This window comes from Melanaphis sacchari, unplaced genomic scaffold, assembly GCF_002803265.2.
Source record: "Melanaphis sacchari strain LSU unplaced genomic scaffold, SCAv2.0 Contig77_pilon_pilon, whole genome shotgun sequence".
NCBI lineage: Eukaryota > Metazoa > Arthropoda > Insecta > Hemiptera > Aphididae > Melanaphis > Melanaphis sacchari.
In genome coordinates, this window is record NW_020271547.1 from 1,337,457 (window position 1) to 1,362,576 (window position 25,120).

Genomic DNA, 25,120 nt, shown 5'->3' on the forward strand with positions numbered 1-25,120 from the left:
TGCTAGATGGAAATCTTTACAATTCAAAACATGTGTACATAGTTAAATAGTTTTACAAAAAAAAAAAAAATGTTCATTACATTAAAGTGTTAGTAACATAATTTTAAAATCAATTAAGAATATAATAAAAAATTGTGTTAGTATAATATAAAATTATAAAATAAAATCTTTTACCTCATTACAATTTAAAAGTTTCTGTGAATAATATAATTAAAGTTATTGCACACATATGTATGTTACAAAAATTGATAGTTTATATCTCTTTACACAGAATAGTTGAGTATATGCAAATTGCAAAGGTTTTTGTGTTATTTCTATTTCCACATAAATTCCTTTGAAATAATCTTTCATAACTAATTCTATTATAATTAAAATTCCTTTAACTTATATTATATTGTCTTTAACTATTATTACTGTTATATTTTATTTATTATTATTATTTTTTTAAATATTTTATTCTATTATTTTAACGTGATGATTGAGGTGGACTATAATATGTATTTTTATATTTTTATTATAAGGTCTTGTATAGTCCTCTCTTCTTGTATGCGTTTTATATTTAACTAAATGTCTAGGTATGTTCATGACTTATCGATTACTAATGTATTTACATTTTAGTACTACATAAATAGTTATTATTAATACGATATATATTGTAGTTAAAATAATTGTTGCATATAATAAGTTTGTATGAACGAATATTGATATTTCTGGTTTGCTCTCTAATTACTTCTTCGTCAATTATCTGTTGTACCTCATCTAAAGATTTGGATACACCGTGTAAATCTGTCAGTTTTATATCTGGTCTATTGCTCCATTCCTCATTTATTTTAAAATTATGTATGTTTTCAGGTATTTTAATATTTAATATGTTGCTCAATTTAGTTATAGGTATAAAATATTTATAATTTGTATTTGAAGTGTCATCTGTTGCGGCTAATATTGCATCTCGTGTAAATATTTGACAGTTATTATCTATTATATGGTTATTTCTCCTGCATTTTTTACTTCTTTTGTAAATGATTTGACTAAATCTGTACAAATTATCGATAATGTGTCGTCTCTCACATGTATCCATATATTTTTATCATGTAGTCAATAATATATATTTCTTTTCAAATCAAAATTTTCAACTATGCATTTAGTTGGTAGGTACTACTTCTGGTCCATTAAATAGTTGCAATTCACAGGATTGATGCTCATTGTTTTCTCTCATATGCTGTAGTACCTTACATATTCTATAAATTGCTGTTTCTGTACATTCATTTATTTGGTTTTCTGTATAAGTAGTGTATCTTTTCCTATCCTTAGTTACTGCTACACAAGTAAATGTATAGGTGCGGAAATACACCTTACATGCCTTTCATCATCATGACATCATCTATTACACATTGATATAGGTATTATATTGAATGTGTTAGTTCCGCATCCATGACTAATCTATCGTTTTGTAAATACACACTAGCCTTTGTGATTTTAACAAATTCGTTTGATTCTGATGACTTTGTCCCCATAGGAATACTATATTGTTTTTTAATTGTTTATTCTACTGATTTTAATGTTAATGCAAGTTCCTGTGGTTGTCATAAGACTTGTATGTATTATTCCTTCTTTAGCAGCTCTTATTATTTGTTCTAACGTTATAGTTTCATATGCGTATTGATTAGTTATAATCGTATATAAATTGTGTACTTCATCTGCCAGTAATAAATCTAATACATCATCAGTACTGTTTTGTAGTTGTAACATTCTCTTATATACCTAATTGTTGTTCTTTAATCGATATTTCTTTGTATAACTTTTCAGTTTGATTTAATGTACTATCTATTTTTTCACTATTGTTTTTACAGCCATTGTTTAAGTTTTCAATATATGTAAAATTGTATACCCTGTCTCTTCCGTTTGTTTTATCGCTTCTTTGGTTTTCTTTTTACACTTATCATCACAAACGCCATATAATGTATATGTCGCATCCACATAGTGAAACCACTCATTTCATGAACTGGATATCCAGATAATGAAATTCGTCCAGATCGTGAATTTTGACGAAAATACATTATATGGACATCCATTTCATGAAATGGACAATACTTATATCGTGTATTTTGTGTAGGTAATTATTATTTTATTATATAATGGTTCATAAACTATCATTATACATTTATATGTATATTATATTTTATTATATAAATAATTATATGAATGAAAATTTCTACTATGATTATTTGCATTAGTATATCGTGTATTATTCACACGTTGGAAGTCATTATTGTTATTATGTGAAAAATTATATTATTTCTATTATTCGAATAGTCGTTTCTATATTAATAGTTTTCTCTCTCCGAATTATATTCCACCTTCTCAACTTTAGCCAACGCCCAACTGCTTAGCTATCTTTAAAGTGTTTAGATTTCGTGCTTTAACTATTGTTCTAATGGAATTTATTAAGCCTTTTATGAAAATTAATAACGTCTATTCTCTTATAACGTTACATGGATAATTTTTGCTTCTGTGTCTTTTTAATGCTAGTAGTACATAATTTATAATATAATTTCTCCACTCTATGGCAATATTCGTTTACATCCTCATTATTTTTCATCCTATTGAAATTTAACTGTATTTATAAATAGACGCCGTGGTTAAATCCTCGAAAGCGTCTGTAAGGTAATTTTTAATATAGACCCACTTAGTAACATTTTTATACTTAATCATTTCCAAGGCTATACCAGATAACCTAGTAGTTATATATTTTACTAAGGTTGATGCACATTTTTCTTCGACTTAATTCACTACCATATCACATGCATTAATAAATGAATTAATGTAATCCTCTCTCGTACACAAAGGTATTAATTTAAACGCGTCTTCTAATTTAATTGAAACCATTTTTTTAACACGCGGCTCCTTTCGTATGTTAACTCTGTATACTAAAAACTATCCGTAACCTAGCTACGTGTGACTTTTTTACTGTCTAGGCTTAAACCTCTATTTAAGCTGGGCTTTGAATTCGGGCTAGGGCTAAGAACTTCACTTGGGCTTCTAATCAAGCTTCCTAAATCAATTAACTGTTGGGTTTTATTTAATAACTCCAACTCTGAAATATCTGCAGATGTCTTATTTGATGGATTAGCTACTTTCATAGGAGATGTACCTTTTGTATTTCTATAAAATGCCTTCTCCACTAATTTAATACGTTTTTTAATTTTCAATAAATATGCCCTCAAAAATAATAATCTCAATTAAATTCAACAAATATGCCCTCAAAATAATATATCCAACTACTTTTACACAATCTAGTATATATAATTAATTTCTTAAATTATAGTTTTTAATACTCTTAGAACATATTTTTGTGTAACAATTTAATTAACTATTCACTTATAATAATTCGACGGCCATAGCTGGTAATATTTTGATTGAAGTAAATACTACTGCAATATTGATTGTGGTTTCTTTTTCTTGAAGTTATCGGCCAGAAAGAGTGATCAAGTCCTCCTTATCAAAGATAGCCTTTTAATGGTTGCCTCCTTTTGAAAAAACAATTACCGACTACGCCAGCTGTTGCATACGTGTATTTTCAGCAATCAATCATTTAATAATTTGAATAAAAAATAATACAATTTATGATTGAACATAATGATCTATTCAAATTACCAAAGTAAAAGTTGTATAGTATAGTCGTGGTTACATGGGCATTCTCAAGGGGGGATATAGGGGATAGATCCCTCCCCCAAAGTTCTTTATTTTCTTAACTTTAATTTACCAAACCTAACCTAACCTTACGGCTTATTATGTAACCATTTTTTTCATTCCCCCCATTAAAATATCCTGATAACACCTCCAGGTGGCTAAGTGACCAAAGGTGCTCAGATATTAACAATTTTGGTACCTACATCTGATATTACTGCTCTCTAGGTTCTCTAATACATGAAATAAGTTTCTTGTTGTTGTATTCTACGGTCTTATATTTCGTGGATATCCTTGAAGTTGTTTTTGATACTTTTAATTGTTCAAGAACAATTTTCAGGATGCAATTTACTCATAATTGCTAACACGTGCCAGTGCAATCTCTTGTTGCATAAGGGTGGTTTCAATGATGCAGTTGCACTTGAATTATTGACACGTGCAATGAGTATATTATTATAAAAAACTCTGATATTTCGTAGCCCACACGACAGCTACCTCTTTTGAAAAATCCACTATCGATATTGCGCCAGCTGTTGCGTGCGTACTTCCAGCAATTAGATAATAATTAATAAGTAATTTTAAATAATAAAGTCTTTACAAAATATAAAAGTGAACAATATGTTATTTATTTAGTTTAAAATAAAGTACATATCGAAGCGTAAAATAGTGGTTGAGTGACATGAAGGTGCTCAGGTTTCAACGGTTATGGTACATCTGCCATTGCTGTATTCTGAACTCCCTTATAAATGGAATCAGCTCCTTGTTATGGATAGCCCACGACCTTCCATTTGCAGTTATCTTTGGAGTGTGTGAAACGTTGTCATTGTAAAAGAGCGATCTCAATGATACATTTCAAATGATTCATTAATTTCCGACAGGTTCAAGTTAAATCTGTTGTTGAAGAAGGACGACCTCGATGATGTGTTTCCACCTTAATTACTGACAAGTACAATAAGAATATTATTTTAATATATTCTGATATTTCGTAGCCCAAGACAACTATTAGAATTAAGAAATCTCGTAAAATCGGATGTTAACAATTTTAGAGAAGAACTTTTTAGAAGAGAAGAAAAAGATAACTCTGATTATAGTATAGATCTTATTTTTATAGAAGGCAATTGTTTGTTAAAATTAAATAAAAGCCAAGAACATTTTAGTGATAATAATATTGAACTTAAACCACAACTATAATCAAATAAATTACAAAATAAAGATAATACTTTCAAAACTGGTAACGCAATCCTACAATTAAAAATCTAAAAATAATAAAATTGAAGATGTTTACCAACTCTTCAGTACTGAAGTTAAATTTTTTACACCTCAAAATTGAAAAAACTTTATAAAGAACGTAATAGAAGAAGAAGACAGAATATGGAATGTGGATGATAATATGATAGATGCAATGGAGCCACATATGCTTACCATAATGGGAGAATCAACCGAAATTATTGAATCAGTTCAATTTTTATTTTTCTATCGTTTTATAAAAATTGTTTATATTGTTTTTATTGTATTTATTGTATTTTTTTTTTATTTTTTATTATAATACATTTTGAATAGTTAATTTATAAGAATTTGTTAAAACGTACCTTTTGTATTTTGTACAAAAATAATATACGGAATAGGGAATAAAAATTGAGCATAAGAAATTGGTGTTGTAAGCATTCGTCTATCGAATGTATCTGATAGCGCGAGTGACGGTATGGAAAATTCGATTACAACGCACCGCTTTGCATCGCATCTATTTACAGAGTATACAATGTATTTAAAGTTATTCGTTCACATTCCTAGTCAACATACAACAATAGACTAAAAATAAAAGTTAATTCGGCGGTAATGTTTGATAGGCGAGTGTTCAAAGTGAAACGTGCTTGCGCAAAATCGTATCCCATTCTATACTTGCCGCGGAATAAGAACGTACCTCGTCCGTTTCTGAGGACCGTTCCCCAGCGCAACCTTAACGTACCAGTGTACCACCAATATTACATACAGAATACCAAAAGAAGAATATATAAACTCTATGGAAAATATACAAGCCTTTTGGGATATATATATATATATATATATATAAGCTCTTTGGTATATGTATAATATATATTTTCTTTGAGAAATATATTAACTCTTTGGGATATACACAAACTCTTTGAAAAATATATAAACATTTTAGGATATTTATAAACTTTTTGGAAAGTATAAAAACTGTTTGGGAATTATAATAATGTGCTAAACTGCAAATACTGCAAATTAATATATCTATTAATCGGCAAACACGTTTTTGCTTAATACTTTGACATAATTCATTTTTATTTAATATTTTGGTTGTACCTAGCCTATTAGCGTAAAATATGACCCAAACACAACTCAAAAGCGTAAAAATAAATATTCCATAAACGCAAAAAAAAATAATACCTTTTTAATTAGCTACAAGCGCAAATAAATTATACAAAAATAAAGTGTATTTTTGAAATTAAATATAAGTTTATACTCACCCGTGTGTAGTTTGTGCTTTCTCAAAATGGCAGTAATGATGAATAAAATTAAAATCTAAATAATAGATCACTCATAAGAGTATTCGGTAAAATCTTATAAAAAAAGTTGGAAAAATATAAAATATTGTCGTCACAAAACGGGAACATAAAAAAAGCCAGTTCGTTTTATGTAAATAGAGATAAAAATACAATCCCTTCTACTCTTCTCGAGAAAAAAATGAAAAATCGGGTGATGGGTGACACCGAGGAAAGTATTTTGAACAACTAAATAGTGTCGTCACAAAATGGGAACATTAAAATGGTCAGTTATTTCATATATATAAGGATTAAATAAGGTAGGTACCCTTTATTTTTATTTTTTAATTTTACTATAGTTGTGTTGTTATGATAGAAGGATAGAAATTTATTTCATTGTAATTTTTTTTTTTTGAACCATCTAAAATATTGAAGATTTTTCATTACATGACGTGTAAATGAAAAGAAATTTTAATTATATCTTTTTACCCAAATCTTAATATGACTATAAAAATAATAATGTGTAGGTACGTAAGGAAGTTCCTAGAATTTTATGAATAGGTATTATTATGTTTTTGTATCCATAAATAGAGGATACGGAATTATGGTACATACTGTAAAGTTATTTCTGTAAGGTAAAAGGTTTATACTTTATCTAAATATATGCGCAATAAAGCGGTAGGTTATTTATTTTGGTGTTTACTATTTTCGTGTTATAAACACTTACATTTTACAATAATCAATTTATTAATAATGATTGTAATTTTTTAACTTGTCAGTTGTCAATACTCGGGTACTAGAATGATTGTTAGTTATTATAGTCTTTACTCGTTACTTCGTTGGTGTATATTTCAATTTCAGCATTGATTCTACCTATAGAGAATATTCTATTCTATAAACAATGGTGTCAGTAGTCAGTGCGCAGACCTTAATTTCTTTATTTCTCCAACGTTTTCTTATTGTCTCGTGAGACAGCGAGAGTATGAATTTATATTATCTTTAGAGTTTTAGTCGTAGTAAATTAATAAGTATTTATTAAATTAAGTATTTTATTTAAAATAAAGCATAAATTACAAACCATAGCATATATACTCAACTATTATTGATTATAAATAAGTAATTTGAAGGTACCAGGGAAATTTTTTGTTACTATTTATTCATATCAATAAATTATTTTTTTTATCTAAATGATTCCCGTAAATATAACACTTATGAGTTATGTGGTTATTAGTTATTTTATGTTTAGCTGATTTCGGAACTCACTTGTGTCAATATTTTATTTTAAATTATGAATAGTATGAAGTTTTATGTCATTTAAGTATGTTCTTTGGTACCTAACTGAAAATACAAGAAATAATTTACTTACTTTTATTTAAAATCAATTTAGTGGCTTAAAGTGGACCAGTGTTTTGCAGTAAAACCATAGATGGTGCAATTTTAAGTTTTTCTTTGATTTTATCAAACAAATGAATAAAAAAACTAAAAGTTTAATTAAACGCATACTAAATGGTTTAATTCACACGTTAAAATACCTAACCACAGAATAATAATAATAATGTTTCAATATTACTAAATATTTGTTCACATATTATATTAATGAATGTGTTAATAGTTCTAAAAGAAAAATAATCAAATATCAATAGATAGGTACTTCTATTATGACAATTCCTAAAGTACATTACACTTCACAAAATAAATTTTCAATGGCTGAACAACAAAATATTATCTTAAAATTTTAAAGATATCATGTATTTAACCAGTTATTGGATTATAATATTAGTTACATTTTAACCCAAATTCATCAGCACATTAGTTTTGCATAGTGAAAAAAATAATGTCCAAGAGTTTCATACAGAAATGAGTTTATTGATTGATGTTTTGCTACAAAGTAAAAATTAACTAATTTTAATTTGGTTAAATATAAACTATGTAGATGCAAATACTCTTTCAAATATTTCAGGAAAAGAAAATACAAACAATGGCAACACCTGAGGTTCTTTTAAAAATCCAGAAAAGTGCACTGAAATAATTGAAGTTTATTTTAGATTGCTTATATTTAATTGTTAGTGAATGTGAAACTAATCCAATTATACTTGATGATTATAATTTAACTACAGTTACATTTTTTTCATACATTTTATCCTTGGTATTATATACGGACAGAAAATAATTTTTGTATGCAATTATTTCTTCATCCCCTGCAAAAAAAAAAATTTATGTCAAAATTCCAAGAAGATATTTTGTTTATTTTATCTACTCGTAAGAATCTGTGTAGAATTAAGTACTTTTATTCACACTGTGTGTATAAAAAAAAAAAATAATATATTTTTATCTTCTTAATATCATTAATAAAGTTTAGTTACATTGAAGGTATTGGGAAAAAAATTTAAGACATACAATTCACGTTAAAAAAGTTATAATTGAGATTAACATAAACTCAACTTAAAGAACTCATAATTTGACATCACTTTTTTTTCACTTATGAAATTTTTAATGCCTTGAATAACGTTTTAATCACTGTAGCGTTGGCGTTAAAAAATGAATAAAATATAATGTGTTCTCTGTACATTTTGCTTCTTTGACCTCTACCTCTATTAATGACTTGCATACTAAAATAAATATTATAATTAAGGCATGGATATTGTAGCATTTGAAACTTTTTTTCTACTCTTTCAATTTATTGCTAAGTACATTTTAAATCATGTCATGTAAGTATAAACTAAAATCTAAAATTTTTAAGTGCAATTTTTATATTTTTATTGAATTACTTATTTATAGAACTATTTTAGCTTAAGTCAAACCTCTAACGTCGTATTATAGATAAGATTATGCTTTAATACTGCCAGCCATAACATCTAATAATGTTATCTTATAAAATAAAGATAATTTCAACTTGGTAGGTATTTAATACAGCAAAAAAATAATTTGTGAAATGTGACTATTTGACAATCAAGTGTTATATTGTTCTTCAATCTTCAGTCATTCTGTGAATTTTGAGCGATAGTGTTCTATTATCGTCTTATAAATATGCCAAAAATTATCAATTCCACTGTTGTAAAAAAATCCGTTTTAGAATTTGGTAAGAATTTTTTATTATGCGATAATTCATAATTTTCTGTAAATTATGTGTAATAAAAATAAGTGGTATACAGTTAAACACCATATTGAAACTGGTCTTGATATATTATAATATAGTTGTAGATTGTATATTTATTTATTTTTTTTGTAACATTTTAGATTATAACAGGGTAAATTTAAAACATTGTTATTTTTTAATGTAATTTAAAATATTATATGTGTAATTTTTGGTATTTTTTAGCTAAATAACTGCAAATTTTACTAATTTATTTTAGAACAAAACCTGTGCCTTAGTTATGATATTGTGTGTCTACTCTCTATTATACTTAATTATTACATTGTTATTTATTTTATAAGTGTTTGAAGTTACAATTGTTAACAAACTTGTCAAAAGCATCAACATTTTCAATTTTTAAAAATAAGGTTATAAAAGCTAATACAAAGGTCTTAATAAGTAGATCTTACTAAGTTTCAAAAATATTAATGTACAATCTTATATATTAACTTTTGAAAACATTTAAGGAAAATAATTTTTTTTTAATTTTTTTGGTATTCAAAAATATTTTTTGGTGCTATTCAAAACTTTTTATATTATTACAGGTATAATTTGTGGTAAATAAATTTTTTAAAAATATTTAGATTAATTTTAAATTATTATTTATTGACTTAATCTATGTAATTTATTTTTTCAATGAATGATAAGTTTGTTTAATAATAATTAGTTAATAACATTAATATACCGAGTGATTCTTTTATTGAACAACACTCATTACCAGATAATAAGATGCATATGTATATAATATCAATATAGTTAAATTTAAAAATGTATTTAAAGTTTTTGAAAATATTTTTTTACTGTCATATATTTTCAAGTTTTTTTTTTTTTTTTAATTGGTACTATATATTTTTAATTTCATATAAAAAAATCTAAATTTGGAAGAGTAATTTTTGAATTTAGTATAAGTTGTTTTTAAAGCTTTGTTGAATAAAGAATTAGATTAACATTTTAAAGGAATCCTCTTACCACTCCATTCTGATCAACTAAACTTTTAATACTTGTAGAATTATAATTAATCTCAATTATTTGTCTAAATTGCTATTTTTGTTTTATAACATATTATTTTGCTTTAGAATGTGAAATTAAAAAGATATTATATAAAGTAAAAACTTGAAAAATTATAACCATAAAATATATAAAAAAAATATAAATGTTCTTTTGTTTAGTTTTAACTGAGAATTAAATAAAATTAATATTTTCAAACATGGTAATAGATTTTGAAATAATGAGAGTTGTTCGATAAAATTATCACTCTTTTTAAATATATTAAATATTACCTATTATAATAAATTGGATTAAAATTAATTCAACCTATTTTATTATTAATAACAGTAATAATATTGACAGCGTTCCCACTGAATCATTTTTTTTATAAATGATTTGTCATTGAATTAATTGATTTAAATTTTATATTTTTATTAATGATACTCAATAACAAGGTATACTTTACATTTGTTGTAAAGCAGTTACCTACTTGTCCATTTTCAATTGGTTCTGAAATATTGTAATAAAAATATATTATAATGATTAAAATAAAAATCCAATCAAAAATACTTTTTTATTTTAAGAAAATAATTTATTTTAAACATAAGTTTACTTATAATTTATTCAGTATTAAATCCTTAATCTAAACTAATTATAAATGTAATAAATAAAAAATAAAAGGTATTTTCTAATATTATAACTTAAAACTTTTACAAAAATATGATTAGAATCAATTTAATTATTCACGAACAGTGCTCTAAATTTCATATTTTACATTTCATTAAGCAACACAATATTTTTAAAAGTGTAATATTCTGTGTAATTAATTAATGTAAAATCACAATGTTATAAAAATGTTGGGTATTATTTTTGAATACCTATTCATATTATTTATTTTGACTATAACATTTTAAATACCTTCTGATTTTATTTAAAATGTGGTTAGTCATTAAACAGTCAGAGGAATACAGATTAAAATACAAGGCATATTTCAAGGTGGTAAAATAATATATGTAAGAATCATGTAATATTTTTAATTAGCATACTAGTCTGATGCCAAATTTCACTTAAGAATAAATTACTTTCTAGAAAATTGATGTTGAGAATTTTAAATTTAAAAAAATAAAATCGAAAATATTAACAAAATAAATAAGTATTAACAGTTTATAGTAGGTATATAACAATTAAAATACACAGTTTAACTTAAAAATTAGCTTCGTTCACTCAAAAAGTTCAACTAAAATTATTATTACGAGTTGTTCTCCTGCGTTTGGGTTCTATAACATCCTCATCTTCTTCTCTCTGTAAAAAATCAAAATCATTTAAGTTAAAATATAATGTTTGATAATTAAATTCTTACTTACTTCAACAGACATGTCTAACATAGTAGAATCTTGTACATCATTATTCTGTAGAAAAAATAAAAAAGTAGTTAATGAAAAATTAGTGAAAAATAGTTTATAGAGGAAATGTGAGTAACATTTTATATATCACTTGTTGTCAATATAAAATCAGCATAATTGTTTATCATTTGACTAGTAGTTTATCACATCAAGTGAAGTAGACGGAAAAGGTGCAACAAAAGGGTTTTTAAATCTGAATGTATTATCCTATTTTAATACTAATAACTAAAACTCAAATTTAAATCTATTGATTCGACTAATTATTATGGTTTGGTGCTATTTTAGATTTATTCACAGAATTATTATCATGTGAAATATCTAATTGTGCTTTTATCTTCTTCATAAAAGAAAATTAACTCATGCATTAACTAATATTAGAAAGTGGATATTCTTATGAATAAGTAAAATAGAAATAGATTAATTTTTTTAATCGGTCTGTGTAAAAAATGAAACTTAGTATAATAACTTTTTAAGTAAAAAAAAAAAAATCAATATTTTTCAAATAAAATAATCTGGGTTAGGTTTTGCTAAGTACGTTTTAAATCATGTCATATAAGTATGAACTAAAATCTAAAAGTTATAAATGCAATTTTTATTGAATTATTGAATTATTCATTTATAGAACTATTATAGTTTAAGTCAAACCTCTAACGTCGTATTGTAGATGAGATTATGCTTTAATACTGCCAGCCATAACATCTAATAATGTTATCTTATAAAATAAAGATAATTTCAACTTGGTAGGTATTTAATACAACAAAAAATAATTTGTGAAATGTGACTATTTGACAATCATGAGTTATATTGTTCTACAGTTATTCTGTGAATTTTGAACGATTGTGTCCTGTTATTGTCTTGTAAATGTGCCAAAATTAAACCAATCAATTCCACATTATAAAAAAATTACATTTTAGATTTTGATAAGAATGTATTTTCATGTAATGAATGGAGGTATACAGTAACACACCATATTGAAGTATAATATAATTTATATTGTATATGTATTTATTTGTTATTTTGTAAAATTTTAGATTGAATTTAGTATGAATTTAAAACATTATTTTTTAGAGTAATACTGTTACTGTTATCAATTTTACTAGTATTTTAGTACTATGACATCTGTGTCTTAGTAATCACTAATCACTAATCACTAATCAAACATAAGTTATAAGCTACTTCAACAATCAGTATATTACCTATTCTTTTTCTATCTTAGTATGATTATAATACAACTGTAGATAATACTCTATTATTTTCAATCTGTACTAAAATACAATATTTCAAACTTAACCAAATTCAGTGATTGTAATACCTACTTAAAATAATTTTTTTTTATATAGAACACTAATAGAATTATTTATTTATTTTTTGTATATGTTAACAATAATTTATCGTTTGAATAATTTATCCATTGAATTAAAAACATAAATATTGGATTTTTTTTAACTTAATATTATGCGCTATAAATAAAAATTAATTTTATGAAATATTTAGTTATTCAATTTTTGTGAAGTATTTTTTATACATTAACACTTAATTTTTAAAATATATACATATATACATTTTTCTAATAATTTTGGTTTACACTATATCTTTATTTAAAAACAATTTAAACTTTAAAATCTTCAATTTGAATGAAAAAGTTTAAATGAGTTACATATATTACAGTATGTATAATAAGTATATTTATTTGTATTCTAATGGCTAATTTTAGATTTTGAGTCAAGTCATTGTCCTTTACTAATTTTTAATGAATTGCAGCTTATTTTAGGGTTAAAAATATTTTTGCTTTTATATATAAGCTTACTATAATATAATTACAAAGTAATGCAAAGAAACTTTTATAATAATGCCAAATAGTTTGAAAATTTGATAACCATTTGAAGCTATCGAGTAAATGTATTTTAAGAAATAAGACTACTCAAAATTTAATACAAATAAACTTGCCTATAGAAGATTATTTAGATTTTTTTAGTTGTTTAAAAACAAAACATTAATAATTTAATTCCTCACCGCCTAATAACAATACTTAGCAAACTTATCATGCAAAATATTATTAAAAAACAATGTATTGTCAGTTTAAAAAATATGATATTGTTATTACGAGGCATGTCCAGAAAGTAAGTTCCGTTGGGCAATAAAAACATGTAAATGTGTAAATTTTATTATAAATTTTATTTGAATATAAAATACATGTATTACTCTATTTTTCAACATAGTTACCACCATTATTTAAGCACTTATCATATCGAGGTACTAGTTTTTGTATCCCTTCATCATAGAAAGATGATGCCTGTGATTGTAACCATGCGCTAATAGCCTTTTTCACCTCATCATCTTCGTTGAAGTTCTGGCCACCCATAAATGATTTCATGTGTAAAAAAAGATGAAAATCACTGGGTGCCAAATCTGGACTGTAGGGCGGATGATTAAATTGTTCCCATGCACGACAATGCCCGCCCGCACACAGCAAATGTGACAAAACAACTTCTTGCAGATTTTGCATGGGAACAATTTAATCATCCGCCCTACAGTCCAGATTTGACACCCAGTGATTTTCATCTTTTTTTACACATGAAATCATTTATGGGTGGCCAGAACTTCAACGAAGATGATGAGGTGAAAAAGGCTATTAGCGCATGGTTACAATCACAGGCGTCATCTTTCTATGATGAAGGTATACAAAAACTAGTACCTCGATATGATAAGTGCTTAAATAATGGTGGTAACTATGTTGAAAAATAGAGTAATACATGTATTTTATATTCAAATAAAATTTATAATAAAATTTACACATTAACATGTTTTTATTGCCCAACGGAACTTACTTTCTGGACATGCCTCGTATTATCATTATATATTTTAGTCAAGTTCTAAAGAAAAGTTTGATTTGTTAAACAATAATAATTGGTATTCCGATTTGGCTTTTAAATGTCCATTATCAAACCAGAAGAAATTAAGATTTCAATATATATGGTTTATTAGCTGGAATTGGCTAGTTAAAGAGCTAGCTTAAAGAACTTATTAATTCTAATTAAAGATCAATACTCTACATACACATTTATAAGCTATTTTTGTCTTATTGTATTATTAGTTAAAAAATATATCCCCTCCCCATTGGAAATTTCTAAGCATGCCACTAAATATGATAATATGTATCTTAATATGTTGAGAAGATAATGACCATTTCACCAATACATATTTTTACTGATAAAAATAATAATTCTAATTAATTTACAGTACCTTCAAAGTTTTTAAAACAATTAAAAAGTACAAAGAAAATAACAGCCAAAGCATTTTATTTGCTCAGTCGATGCTGTTAAAACATTATTATCAGAACATAAATATATACTTCAGACTTCCCAATTAAAAATTCAGTTTAATAGGTCCCAAGTTTCAAATTATTTTTCTTAAAAGCAAGGAATAAAAATAAGCTCGTAAGAAGATATGCTTAATATAATGAATGCAACTTAACATTTTATTATGTTTTTTGACAATTTTAAATGTCAAGGTAAAAAAAGTAGTTATTATTTATTACAATGGGTACATCTATAATTTAACACTCAGTTTTCAGGGCAGGAGTTATGGTGTTTGTGCATTACCAATATTAAAACTTTTTTTTTTTTTTTAACGATGAAAAACATTGAAAATTAGGCTAGTAGTTTTAGATTTTATAAAGAATAAACAAAATAAATACTGGTTTTTTAAACACTAATATAAAGATAAGTAATTAATAATGGGATAGTCTAGTCCAATTAAAAATAATAAATTAAGTTGACTAAGAAAAAAAATACTCACTACTTTAGATTCATTAGCTCGACTGGTTTGAATGTTATTTTTTTGAGTTCGTGTTTTAGTGGTTTTTAAAGCAGCTGAGAGTCCAGTTTTTTTTCCATTATTGTTTACTTGCTAAAAAAAAAAATTAAAAAAAAAAAAAAAAATGTTATCATCAAAATTAATATTTAAATGAAAAAACTTACTTTGATTTGGAATTTTTCAGGTAAATAAACTTTTACATTCACAAACATAGGATCATCATGCCTCTTGAAAAACATTGCTGAAATTCTAATTTCAGAAAAAGGAGAGGTTTCAAATGTACTAGTATGCACTACTAATACACTCATTGCCAAATCACAAAGAGCCCACATTTTCTAAAAATAAAATTTGATGTATATTTTAAACATTAAAATTACTCTTATGTAACAATATTTAATTACAACTAATTGAAAAATAAAAATGATTGTATACAATTCTAAGTAACTATATACAAGGATATTCATAATTACCGCATTAACAGTCTCATTAGTTGGTTCTACAGCGTCAACATAATTCTTGACTCGCTCCAACATCTCTTTGTAAAATCCAAAATTATAAGAATCATTTTTAGTGATCAATGGTTCAAGAATGAACCACAGACACTGTTGCATCAATGTCAGACTTTCTTCATCTCTATTATCTTTATATACTGGAGAGTGTGTTAAAATTGATATAGCAAACAGTAACATATAATCAGGTAAAATATGAGGTAATTGTGCCATTGCTTTTTCAATTGAACCTATACAAAATAAAACATTAAACAATAAACTTTGAATGACATTAAAAACCATAGAAATAATTGAAAATACATGTGGCAGATCCTTGAGTTAAATTTCTGGCATATTCCCGTCTTCGGTTAATATCTTTTAAAACGTAATCATAGATTTTACTCCTCAATCGTTCATCTGCTTCCAATCCAGCCAAAGCATACATTCCCATAAAATCTAATGGGAGACATTTAAAAGGTAAACCTCTCCCTAAGCCTTTATGGAGTTTTGCAGCAAAAATTTCTCGTACTTCTAAAACTTCATCCTAAAATAATTAAATTAATTATTAATTAACACAGAAAAGTAAAATACCAAAATCAAAAAATATACCATCATAAGTCTTGATAATAAAAAGAATTGTTCAGCTGTATACTGATCTCCAACACCTTTTTGTTCACAAATCTTTAACATAGAACAACCTGCTTGTAATCGTAACCAAGCTAATTCAGATTTTGATAAGATTCCAGATTGTGTAAGGTCGCCTTTTTGTGACAAAAAAGCATTGAACATTCTAAATGTTTTCTGAGCTGATACTTTATCATTTTTTAAACCAATAAGCCACCTAGCCATAGCCTTCATACCTTCAGCCTTAAAATAAAATATTAAAATAAATATACAATTTTAATATTAAAACACTACAAGTTATAACTTACTCTACATTTTGTGCCTTTTGGTAAAATATCTTCAGAACACCAATTAGCGTCAGCATTATAAAGTTCACTTTTAATCGATACTTTTACTAATAATTCTTTAACAATCTGAAATAAATAAATAAATAAATTATAAGATACAAAATGTTTTTTCTTTTAGAAATAAATAAAAATAATTATTTATAATCCATATTGATTTTTATGTACACCTAATTGGTATAAAAAACATACACTGCGTGTGTAATAATTAAGAACAAATAGCACAAGTAATCAAAAATTAAAAACATATTTATAGCAAAAATGTTGTTATTTGTAAAAAAGAAATTTTGATAAATATTGACTATGTATTATATGAATACAAAATTCAAACCTACTTTTTAAGTTTAAATAGCCTTAGCAATATAATACAATAATTTGAATAATTTATGTTAAAACAAATAATTATATACTCTTCTTGGTCATCGTACTATATTATTTACAAAATATCAAAATTTTTAACATTAATATTGACTTCAGACCTCCTAAAAAACAACAGTTTTATTTAAGAGGTCCCAAATTAAAAGTCATTTTCTTTATTAGATAAAGAATAAGCTCGCAAGGATGGTTTTGTCATCATTAGTCAATATTAATTTATGATATCAACTTTGTTATAAAACTCCATAAAATCAAAGTTTACCCTCAAAATTTCAAATCGTTAGCCTTAATAGCATCGGCTCTGCGTTGATTATAAAGCAGTCACTCAGGACAGTCTAGTTTATACATATAGATAATATTTGAAACTACTTGATATATCTCCTAATAAGCTTTAAGTTAATTTGGGCTTAACTAAAAAATAACCTTATTAATAATATACAATAATTCATGTTAAAATTAAACTTAAAACAAATAATTATAAATTTTTCAGTCATTATATAAAATTTAAATTGACTTCAGACCTCCTAAAAAACAACAGTTTTATTTAAGAGGTCCCAAATTGAAAGTCATTTTCTTTATTAGATAAAGAATAAGCTCGCAAGGATGGTTTTGTCATCATTAGTCAATATTAAAGTATTCAATATATACATACAACACTTAAACCTTTCATAAATTTTTAATATTATAGACTAATAGTTTTAACAAGTTGACTACCATATGACAGCAGTAACATATGAACCACTCATTATTATTGTCATTCAGAAAATGTTATCGGTGATATTTTTTATGTAACTACAGTAGAGCCTCGATAGTCCGTACCCCCCGATAATTGGTGAACATGGTAATCTGGATGGCATAGTCCATTCAATTGTTTATAAATAGATTTATAATTAGTTCAGAATTCTTCAGAAAAAAAAATACTGAAAAATACTTAAGTTCTATTGTTATTAACATTTTTTTTTTGTAATTCATTATGTTAAAATTATTTAAAATTTTTTTATTTAAAGTGCAATAATTATAAAGGTGGTGAAAAAATATATAAATCTTAGCAATTTAAGTAGATTATTTTGAAAACCCTTTGATAAACTGGACGAATTTAAACCGAGCATCGTCCGGAATATCGAGGAGGCTCTACTGTATACTTAACAGTTTGTTTGACAAATGAAAAAATGTCATATAAAGGTAACAGACTATTCAAAATATATTTTTTTTCTTTGAGCCATGCTTACACACATATTATAACTTATAAGAAACCAATCACCAAATCCAAAATTTAAATAAGAAAATATACATCCTTTTGGTAGCCTGTAGTCATATGACATGTAGATAATTAACTAATATTATCACCAGCAATTATAAAAACAACATTATATATAGTAATTTAAAGAAATTTGTATTGAATTACTCACCTTTCGTGAAATCATATTCTTGAAATGAACGTTATATTTTTCAGCTACATTGATAGCTAAATGTCCAAGAGCTACTATTGCTGTTTCATAATATTTTGAATCAGGTTCTAAATTGATTTTAGTTTTCTAAATTTTTCAAATGAAAACCATATTAATTATTTTAAAATATACATTATAAATCAAAATATTGTTACCTCAACAATATCATCGAAGATATCATTTTTGGATTTATATACATTGACGTATAAACATCGTATAGCTCCTTTAGCTTGTTTTGGAGTACCGCTCACTGCCAATTTTTTACATATTGGTATTAACTTTTCTGTGAATTCTGGGTATGAATCACCTATAATATTTTTAATAGTATTATTTTATCTGATAAATTTAGTAACATATTATTAAAATAAAAAAAATTTACCGAGTGCACTGTATTTGCCAATTGTTGTCAACATAGTAAGAACTTGAGGAGCAATGTATTCATCATCATGATGTAATAAATCCAATAGCTTATCCAGTATGTCTGGATGATAAAAATGGCAAGCAAATGTATTTGACAAAACCTGAAGCCATTCAATATTATATTAATTATTATAATCAGTGTTAAGATTATAAATATAAAAAATGAATTTACATTAAGAAGCTCAAGTCCTCTATAAGCTGCAGTTCCTGGGTGTAAACCAAGTTCTTCAATCATATTTCCACCACTCAAACAATTTTCAACATGATTAAACAATTCCTAATGAACAAAATAAACATTTTATTTACTATATTAATCATATTAAATTTGAAATGCCGAACAGAAAATCATAACACAATAAATTAAAACTTAAATAAGTTTATAGTAGACCCATGAACAAAAAACTAAACTTACGTTAATTGTCTTTGTATTACATACTTTAGTAGAATTAATTTTATGTAATTAGATTTATGTTAATGTTAAGAGTAAAATGACCTAAAACTGAAAACTAAATATATTATCTAGAGCACATAATATAGTAAATTTTAATTTCATAAAATATAAAAATTTTAAAAACATCATAACATATGCTTTGAAATTAAAATAATATTAACTTAAGTCAATAAGTGCATTTATAATTTTTTTTTTTTAAGTTTCGGTAAACCTTTTATACATAACATTCTCTAATTATTAATACAATAAAAAAATAATGAATCTAGATACTTATTATATGAACTTTATTTGATACAAAAGTTAGTACAATTCACATTTAAAAAGTAAGTCAGCGCATTACGTATTATTTGTTTCTATCTTTCCAATATACAGCAAAGCAAATTCTAGTATCATTAGATTAAATAAAAGAGTAAATTGAATTGATTAATAAGCATTTAATGAAAATTAAACAAGTTGAGAACATAAGTTAATATTCCAAAATATTGAAAAAACATATATACAAATACAAGTCAATATTCTGAGCTTGATAACTCATCATTCCAATATCAAAGTTTCAAAATTAGTACTATTGAATACACACTTTTTTTTGACGTGGATCAGAGAAGAAATAGGGAACAGATACAATAAATTTAAAATATCCATTATTTTTAAAACTAAAAATTCCAAATTAAATATACTAACCTTTAATGCCTGAGAATCTATCATCACTGATGATGCTCTTTCCAAAAGTGCTTTTACAGTGTTGTAATATAGATTGGTCATTACTGGTTGACCAAGCTTCCGCAAAACTAAGTTTGTAGCTTCAGATATTTCAGCAGTACTAGAATTCTGTTTTGCAATAGTATCCATAGCTTTTTTTTTCAAAAAAAAAAAAAAAAAAAAAAAAACAACATATTAATTAAATTTATTAATAAATGTAATGCTTAAAAAAATGAACTTACAACTCAATAGTGAAGGATCTTTAATTAAGTGTTGTGAAAATTTTCCAATAAACTCTGCTGCTTTAACAGATTCGGGCAAATACCGAGTTAATAATTTTATACTTGCCTGAATTTCTTTATCTTTTTGAGGACTATCTTCTTTTTTGTGGTTATCAAGAAATTCTTTTAAATGTGAACGGATTCTAAATTTTTTTTTTAATAAATATATAAACAATACATTTTTTTTTTATAAGATAAACAAAATTAGTCACTTACAAAAGTTGTGTTTTTTGAATCTCCATGAAAGCTTTTTTAGCATAATCATCAATTGTACCATATAAATGATAAAGTCTCTTCATTCTCTCTTCAGGTGGTAGTTGATAAGGTACTAAAGATGTATTTACTAATCGTTCAACCAATGATTTATCTTCAACTAAAGTTCTGTAATACCCATGTAAAATTTTATCTTTGATCCAAGTGAATGCTTTTTTAGTGCCTTGAGGAATGTCTGGATCATTCAAATATGTTTTATATATAAATGCTAGCCCAGATGTAGCTTCTTTTCTTATTTTAAACTAGAACACACAAATAAGTTTATAACTAAGTAATTACTTTTAGTTAAATTTATAATATAAATAAAATACCTTTTTATCACACATTCTATTTTTAACAACTAAAAGTAATTCTTCATTATCTGCAATTGGTTCAAAGTCATGTTTAGCTGTTGATACAATAGCCATGACTGTTTCATGACGTACATTCATGTCACTATCAGAACTTCTTAAACGTAAAGCTTCTGTCAGATCTTGACGAAGTTCAGGCTGATTTAAAAGTAAATGCATGGCATACTGGACACATTTAATACGTATGCTAACAGATATATCATTAAATCTGCTAAGAAATGCTTGCCATAAAATATTATGGTGGCTAGCAAGACTTGAATCTCTTTCTGAAAACATGCGAGCCAAAAGAGACACAGTACCATGACGTTCTTGTTCAACAGTTGACTTCAGTTTACATTCAAGTTGTGGGAGCACTGCCAACAATACAGATGGACTGATTCTGTTCAATTCATAAATGAGATCGTAAGTTTTAGTACTAATTGCTAGATTTTTTTCATTCTTTCCCAATATCAAAACATGATTAAAAAACTAGAATAAAAATTAAACAGTTAAAATCTAAATCACAATAATTTATTATATGCATTTACCGATTGAATGTAAGGCTCTAAAGTGTTTGAGCATTTAAGAATTAGATCTTTAGCTAATGAATAAGCATTTTTCCTTTGTGATTTATTGGGTTCGACAATATTTATTAAAATAATATCAAGAAGTTCACTGGCTACCATATCAGACTCGCATATTAATGGACATAAAATATCCAGCATAAAAGATTTCACTTTAGTTGAATGCTCATCACTATTAAATAAAATAAAATTAATAATTAATATTTACTAAAATATAATTTAAAAAAATATGTATATTTATACTTACTTGACAATTTTAAACATGAGTGAAAATAATTTGCAAAATATTTCTTGGCAGTCCTCAAGTTCAAAGCACATATTAAAAGACTTAACATAAGCCAGATTTTCCAAAAGATAAAAATAACGCTTAAAAGCTGGGTCCTTTGGATCTTTTAGACCAGCAAGTTGTTTAATTAGGAACATAAATATACCCTTTAATAAAATATATTCATGATATTTAAAAAAAATTAATCTTAATTTAAACCAATAATTTCATACTTTGACTTGCTCTGGATCTTTGTATGGAGCTTCAGGAGCATACACTCTAAGTACATCAGCGATGCAACAAGCAATTAAAAGCTGAACATCTTTACTAGCATGTTTTAGAAAATAATCTTCAGCCAAATGTAAAGTCAGTGGTATATATTGTTGATACATGCCTTCATCTTGACCCATTGCTTGAAGAGTGTGAGCCAAAGTCTAAAATATTGAATAAGTTTGAATACATTTAATAGACTTAAATTATAAATTAATATACTTTTAATCGACGAATAAGTTCATCTGGACCCAGATCATCCGTAACTGGACGACATCCAGCCGGATATATCATATCCTCCTGCATATTTGTGATAATTAGTTACTTTTTTCTGAAAAACATATTGATTTTGAGTTAATACACTTAGATAATAATATATTTATAGCTCAATTTTAAATATTATTTTAATTTAGGCAAGTATAACCTATAAGCTTAATATTTAGATCAAATTATGTTTGTTATGGAAAAAATACCTATAAATAACTATCAGTGAGATGTACTTTATAATTTGACCTTTAACACATCATGTAAACTATAATCTTTCAATTTGTTGTCAAAACAATTGCATGCTATTATTAAAATAAGAAATATAGGTATTTAATGTGAAAGGCAACGTTAGAATAATAAAGTAAACAAACCCCAGAAGATTTAAATCAAAGTACTAATTTTTATTTGATGTGAAATTTGTTTAGAACGATTCTAGTTACAAACAATGACTGTTTTTCGACCATGTTCGAAAAAAATAATAACAATTCCCATTACTTATGTTGGGACAAGTCATTGCATAAAACCGTGTTAATAAAACGTGATCCACGTATGTTTACCCATAAATCGTCATAACTAGGTAATAATAAGACATGATTGAAGTACTTACTTACAGAATGCAACCAGTCCCGCGCAAACAGCAGTATTGCATTGCCGAGCGTAAGCTTGTCTACGAGTGTCGGCTGGTGAAGCTGGTAAACAAGGATCAGCGGAATCAACGGGTTATCACATTGGTCACATCGTTGCACTGCTCATCGCCGAAATTGAGAATATCACTTAAAAGACAATCGAAACCAAAATACAGCGCGTACGTAAGTTCCGGCGACGACTCGTGTAACGTGTAATAACAATAATTTATCCAACTCTCAGTACGCGTACTGACTGTGTGAAAACTGAAAATGTAAATCACTAATGGGCAATGGTGGAGAATTAACCGTTAGGAGGGTTTGAGGGGACGGTGAAGAGGCGAGACAAATATGAAAAAAAATATTATATAAAAAGTAAAAAGTAAAAACCGCTAAGGGATGCGAATGCGATACAATAATAATAATATTGTAAATAGAACACGAACCAAAAAGAAAACACACAACATACGTAATAAACGGACTCCAAACTCCAAAGATGCTACTAAAGTCTGGCTGGTTCCGCAGTGTGACCACGTTATATGACAACAATTTACCAGCAAAAAATGTTTTTATTTATTTTTTAATTATTTCATTAAAAAACCACAGAACTTGTAATATTATATATAATTTAAAATACGTTTTTGCAATGACATGATCATAAAAAAGAGATAGAGATATTGAAGTATTATGAATATTATTACTCTCTTATTTCAGAAGCCATTACGAAAATATCTGTTTCGCATTATACGAATTTAAGATTTGTTAGCAACTTAATGCAATTTATGATACTGAGTACTGATCATAACAAAATAAATCCTAATAAACGTTTAGTCTATTTTGTAACTAGGTAATTATATTATTTAGTCCTAAAGTCTATTGTGCAGAAAATGAAATTAATATGTATAAATTTACAATTGCTGAATTTTTAGAATTATTAATAACTAAATTTAGAGGACATAACCTTAGAAATAATAATAAACATTATGACGCATACATTTTTTATATTCAGTAAAACAATTGTAATTGTAATGTACAACAGTATAGAATTTATATGATGAAATTACACATACAGACTGTTTAACAAAAAAAAAAAAAAAATTTAATCAATCATCTATCTTCTCTGTGTAGTACGTGTACGTACTTTTTCTTATAATTTTTATTCACCCTTCACAAACAATTATATGGGGCCGTCCACCCTTTGTCCAATACCTCCCTCCATAAGGTACTACCTACTTCTGGCCTTTACTCGCTTCAGCTATTTTTGTACATCATTCACTATTTTTTCTATCAATCTCTTCTTCAGTCTTCCATATCCACACCTTCAAAGTATTGAAAGAACATTAATGTTCATAGCCACTCTCATTTCAATTGTTAAGAGATTAAACATATGGGAACTTACATAGTGTAATTATGTTTTACTTTTTGTTGTCCTTTACGCATTGATAATAAAAGAGGAATATACCATAACAGTAGGTAATGTCAGTAAATAACCATATTAAAATAAATAATGATTACTCAAACATTTTTTAAGGATGCCTTATATGAAGATTAATTGGTTGGATAGATTTTAATTTGCAATAATTGTTGGCTTTTAATATTTTAACACCCATATTTACATCTAGTAGCAGCTATGGTCTATAATCTCTAATGCAAAATTCTTTGGTCTTTGAATATTGTTAAAAAAATATTTTTCGTCCATTCATCTGATATAATCTTTTCTATTAACATCTTATTAATTAGACCAATTACAATACAATGTACATTGCAAAAATTATTAAAATATAGTTTAGTCTTTTTGTTTTATTTAATCGTTGTGACCAATGAAAATACCATGTTTTATCGAGTGTGA

At 25.9% G+C, this 25,120-nt stretch overlaps 1 protein-coding gene across 2 annotated transcripts; it reads right to left on the bottom strand.

The window, feature by feature from the left end:
* Nucleotides 1-11,448: 11,448 nt before the first annotated feature.
* On the bottom strand, nucleotides 11,449-23,729 carry LOC112601281 (sister chromatid cohesion protein PDS5 homolog B-B). 2 transcript variants are annotated; one of them, XM_025348799.1, is made up of 21 exons: nucleotides 23,256-23,729; nucleotides 22,604-22,712; nucleotides 22,345-22,545; nucleotides 22,094-22,278; nucleotides 21,811-22,018; nucleotides 21,245-21,751; nucleotides 20,877-21,175; nucleotides 20,622-20,803; nucleotides 20,362-20,531; nucleotides 19,402-19,506; nucleotides 19,189-19,330; nucleotides 18,965-19,116; nucleotides 18,771-18,896; nucleotides 16,951-17,055; nucleotides 16,628-16,885; nucleotides 16,340-16,562; nucleotides 16,001-16,269; nucleotides 15,695-15,865; nucleotides 15,513-15,623; nucleotides 11,676-11,720; nucleotides 11,449-11,613 (listed from the first exon to the last, which is right to left on the bottom strand). In XM_025348799.1, the coding sequence occupies exons 2-21, from the start codon at nucleotides 22,685-22,687 to the stop codon at nucleotides 11,545-11,547; spliced, it is 3,612 nt and encodes a 1,203-aa protein (XP_025204584.1). In that variant the 5' UTR covers nucleotides 22,688-22,712; nucleotides 23,256-23,729; the 3' UTR covers nucleotides 11,449-11,544. The 2 variants fall into 2 exon arrangements, with proteins under 2 accessions (XP_025204584.1, XP_025204583.1); XM_025348798.1 differs by having other exon boundaries at nucleotides 11,521-11,613; nucleotides 23,260-23,729.
* Nucleotides 23,730-25,120: the final 1,391 nt, after the last annotated feature.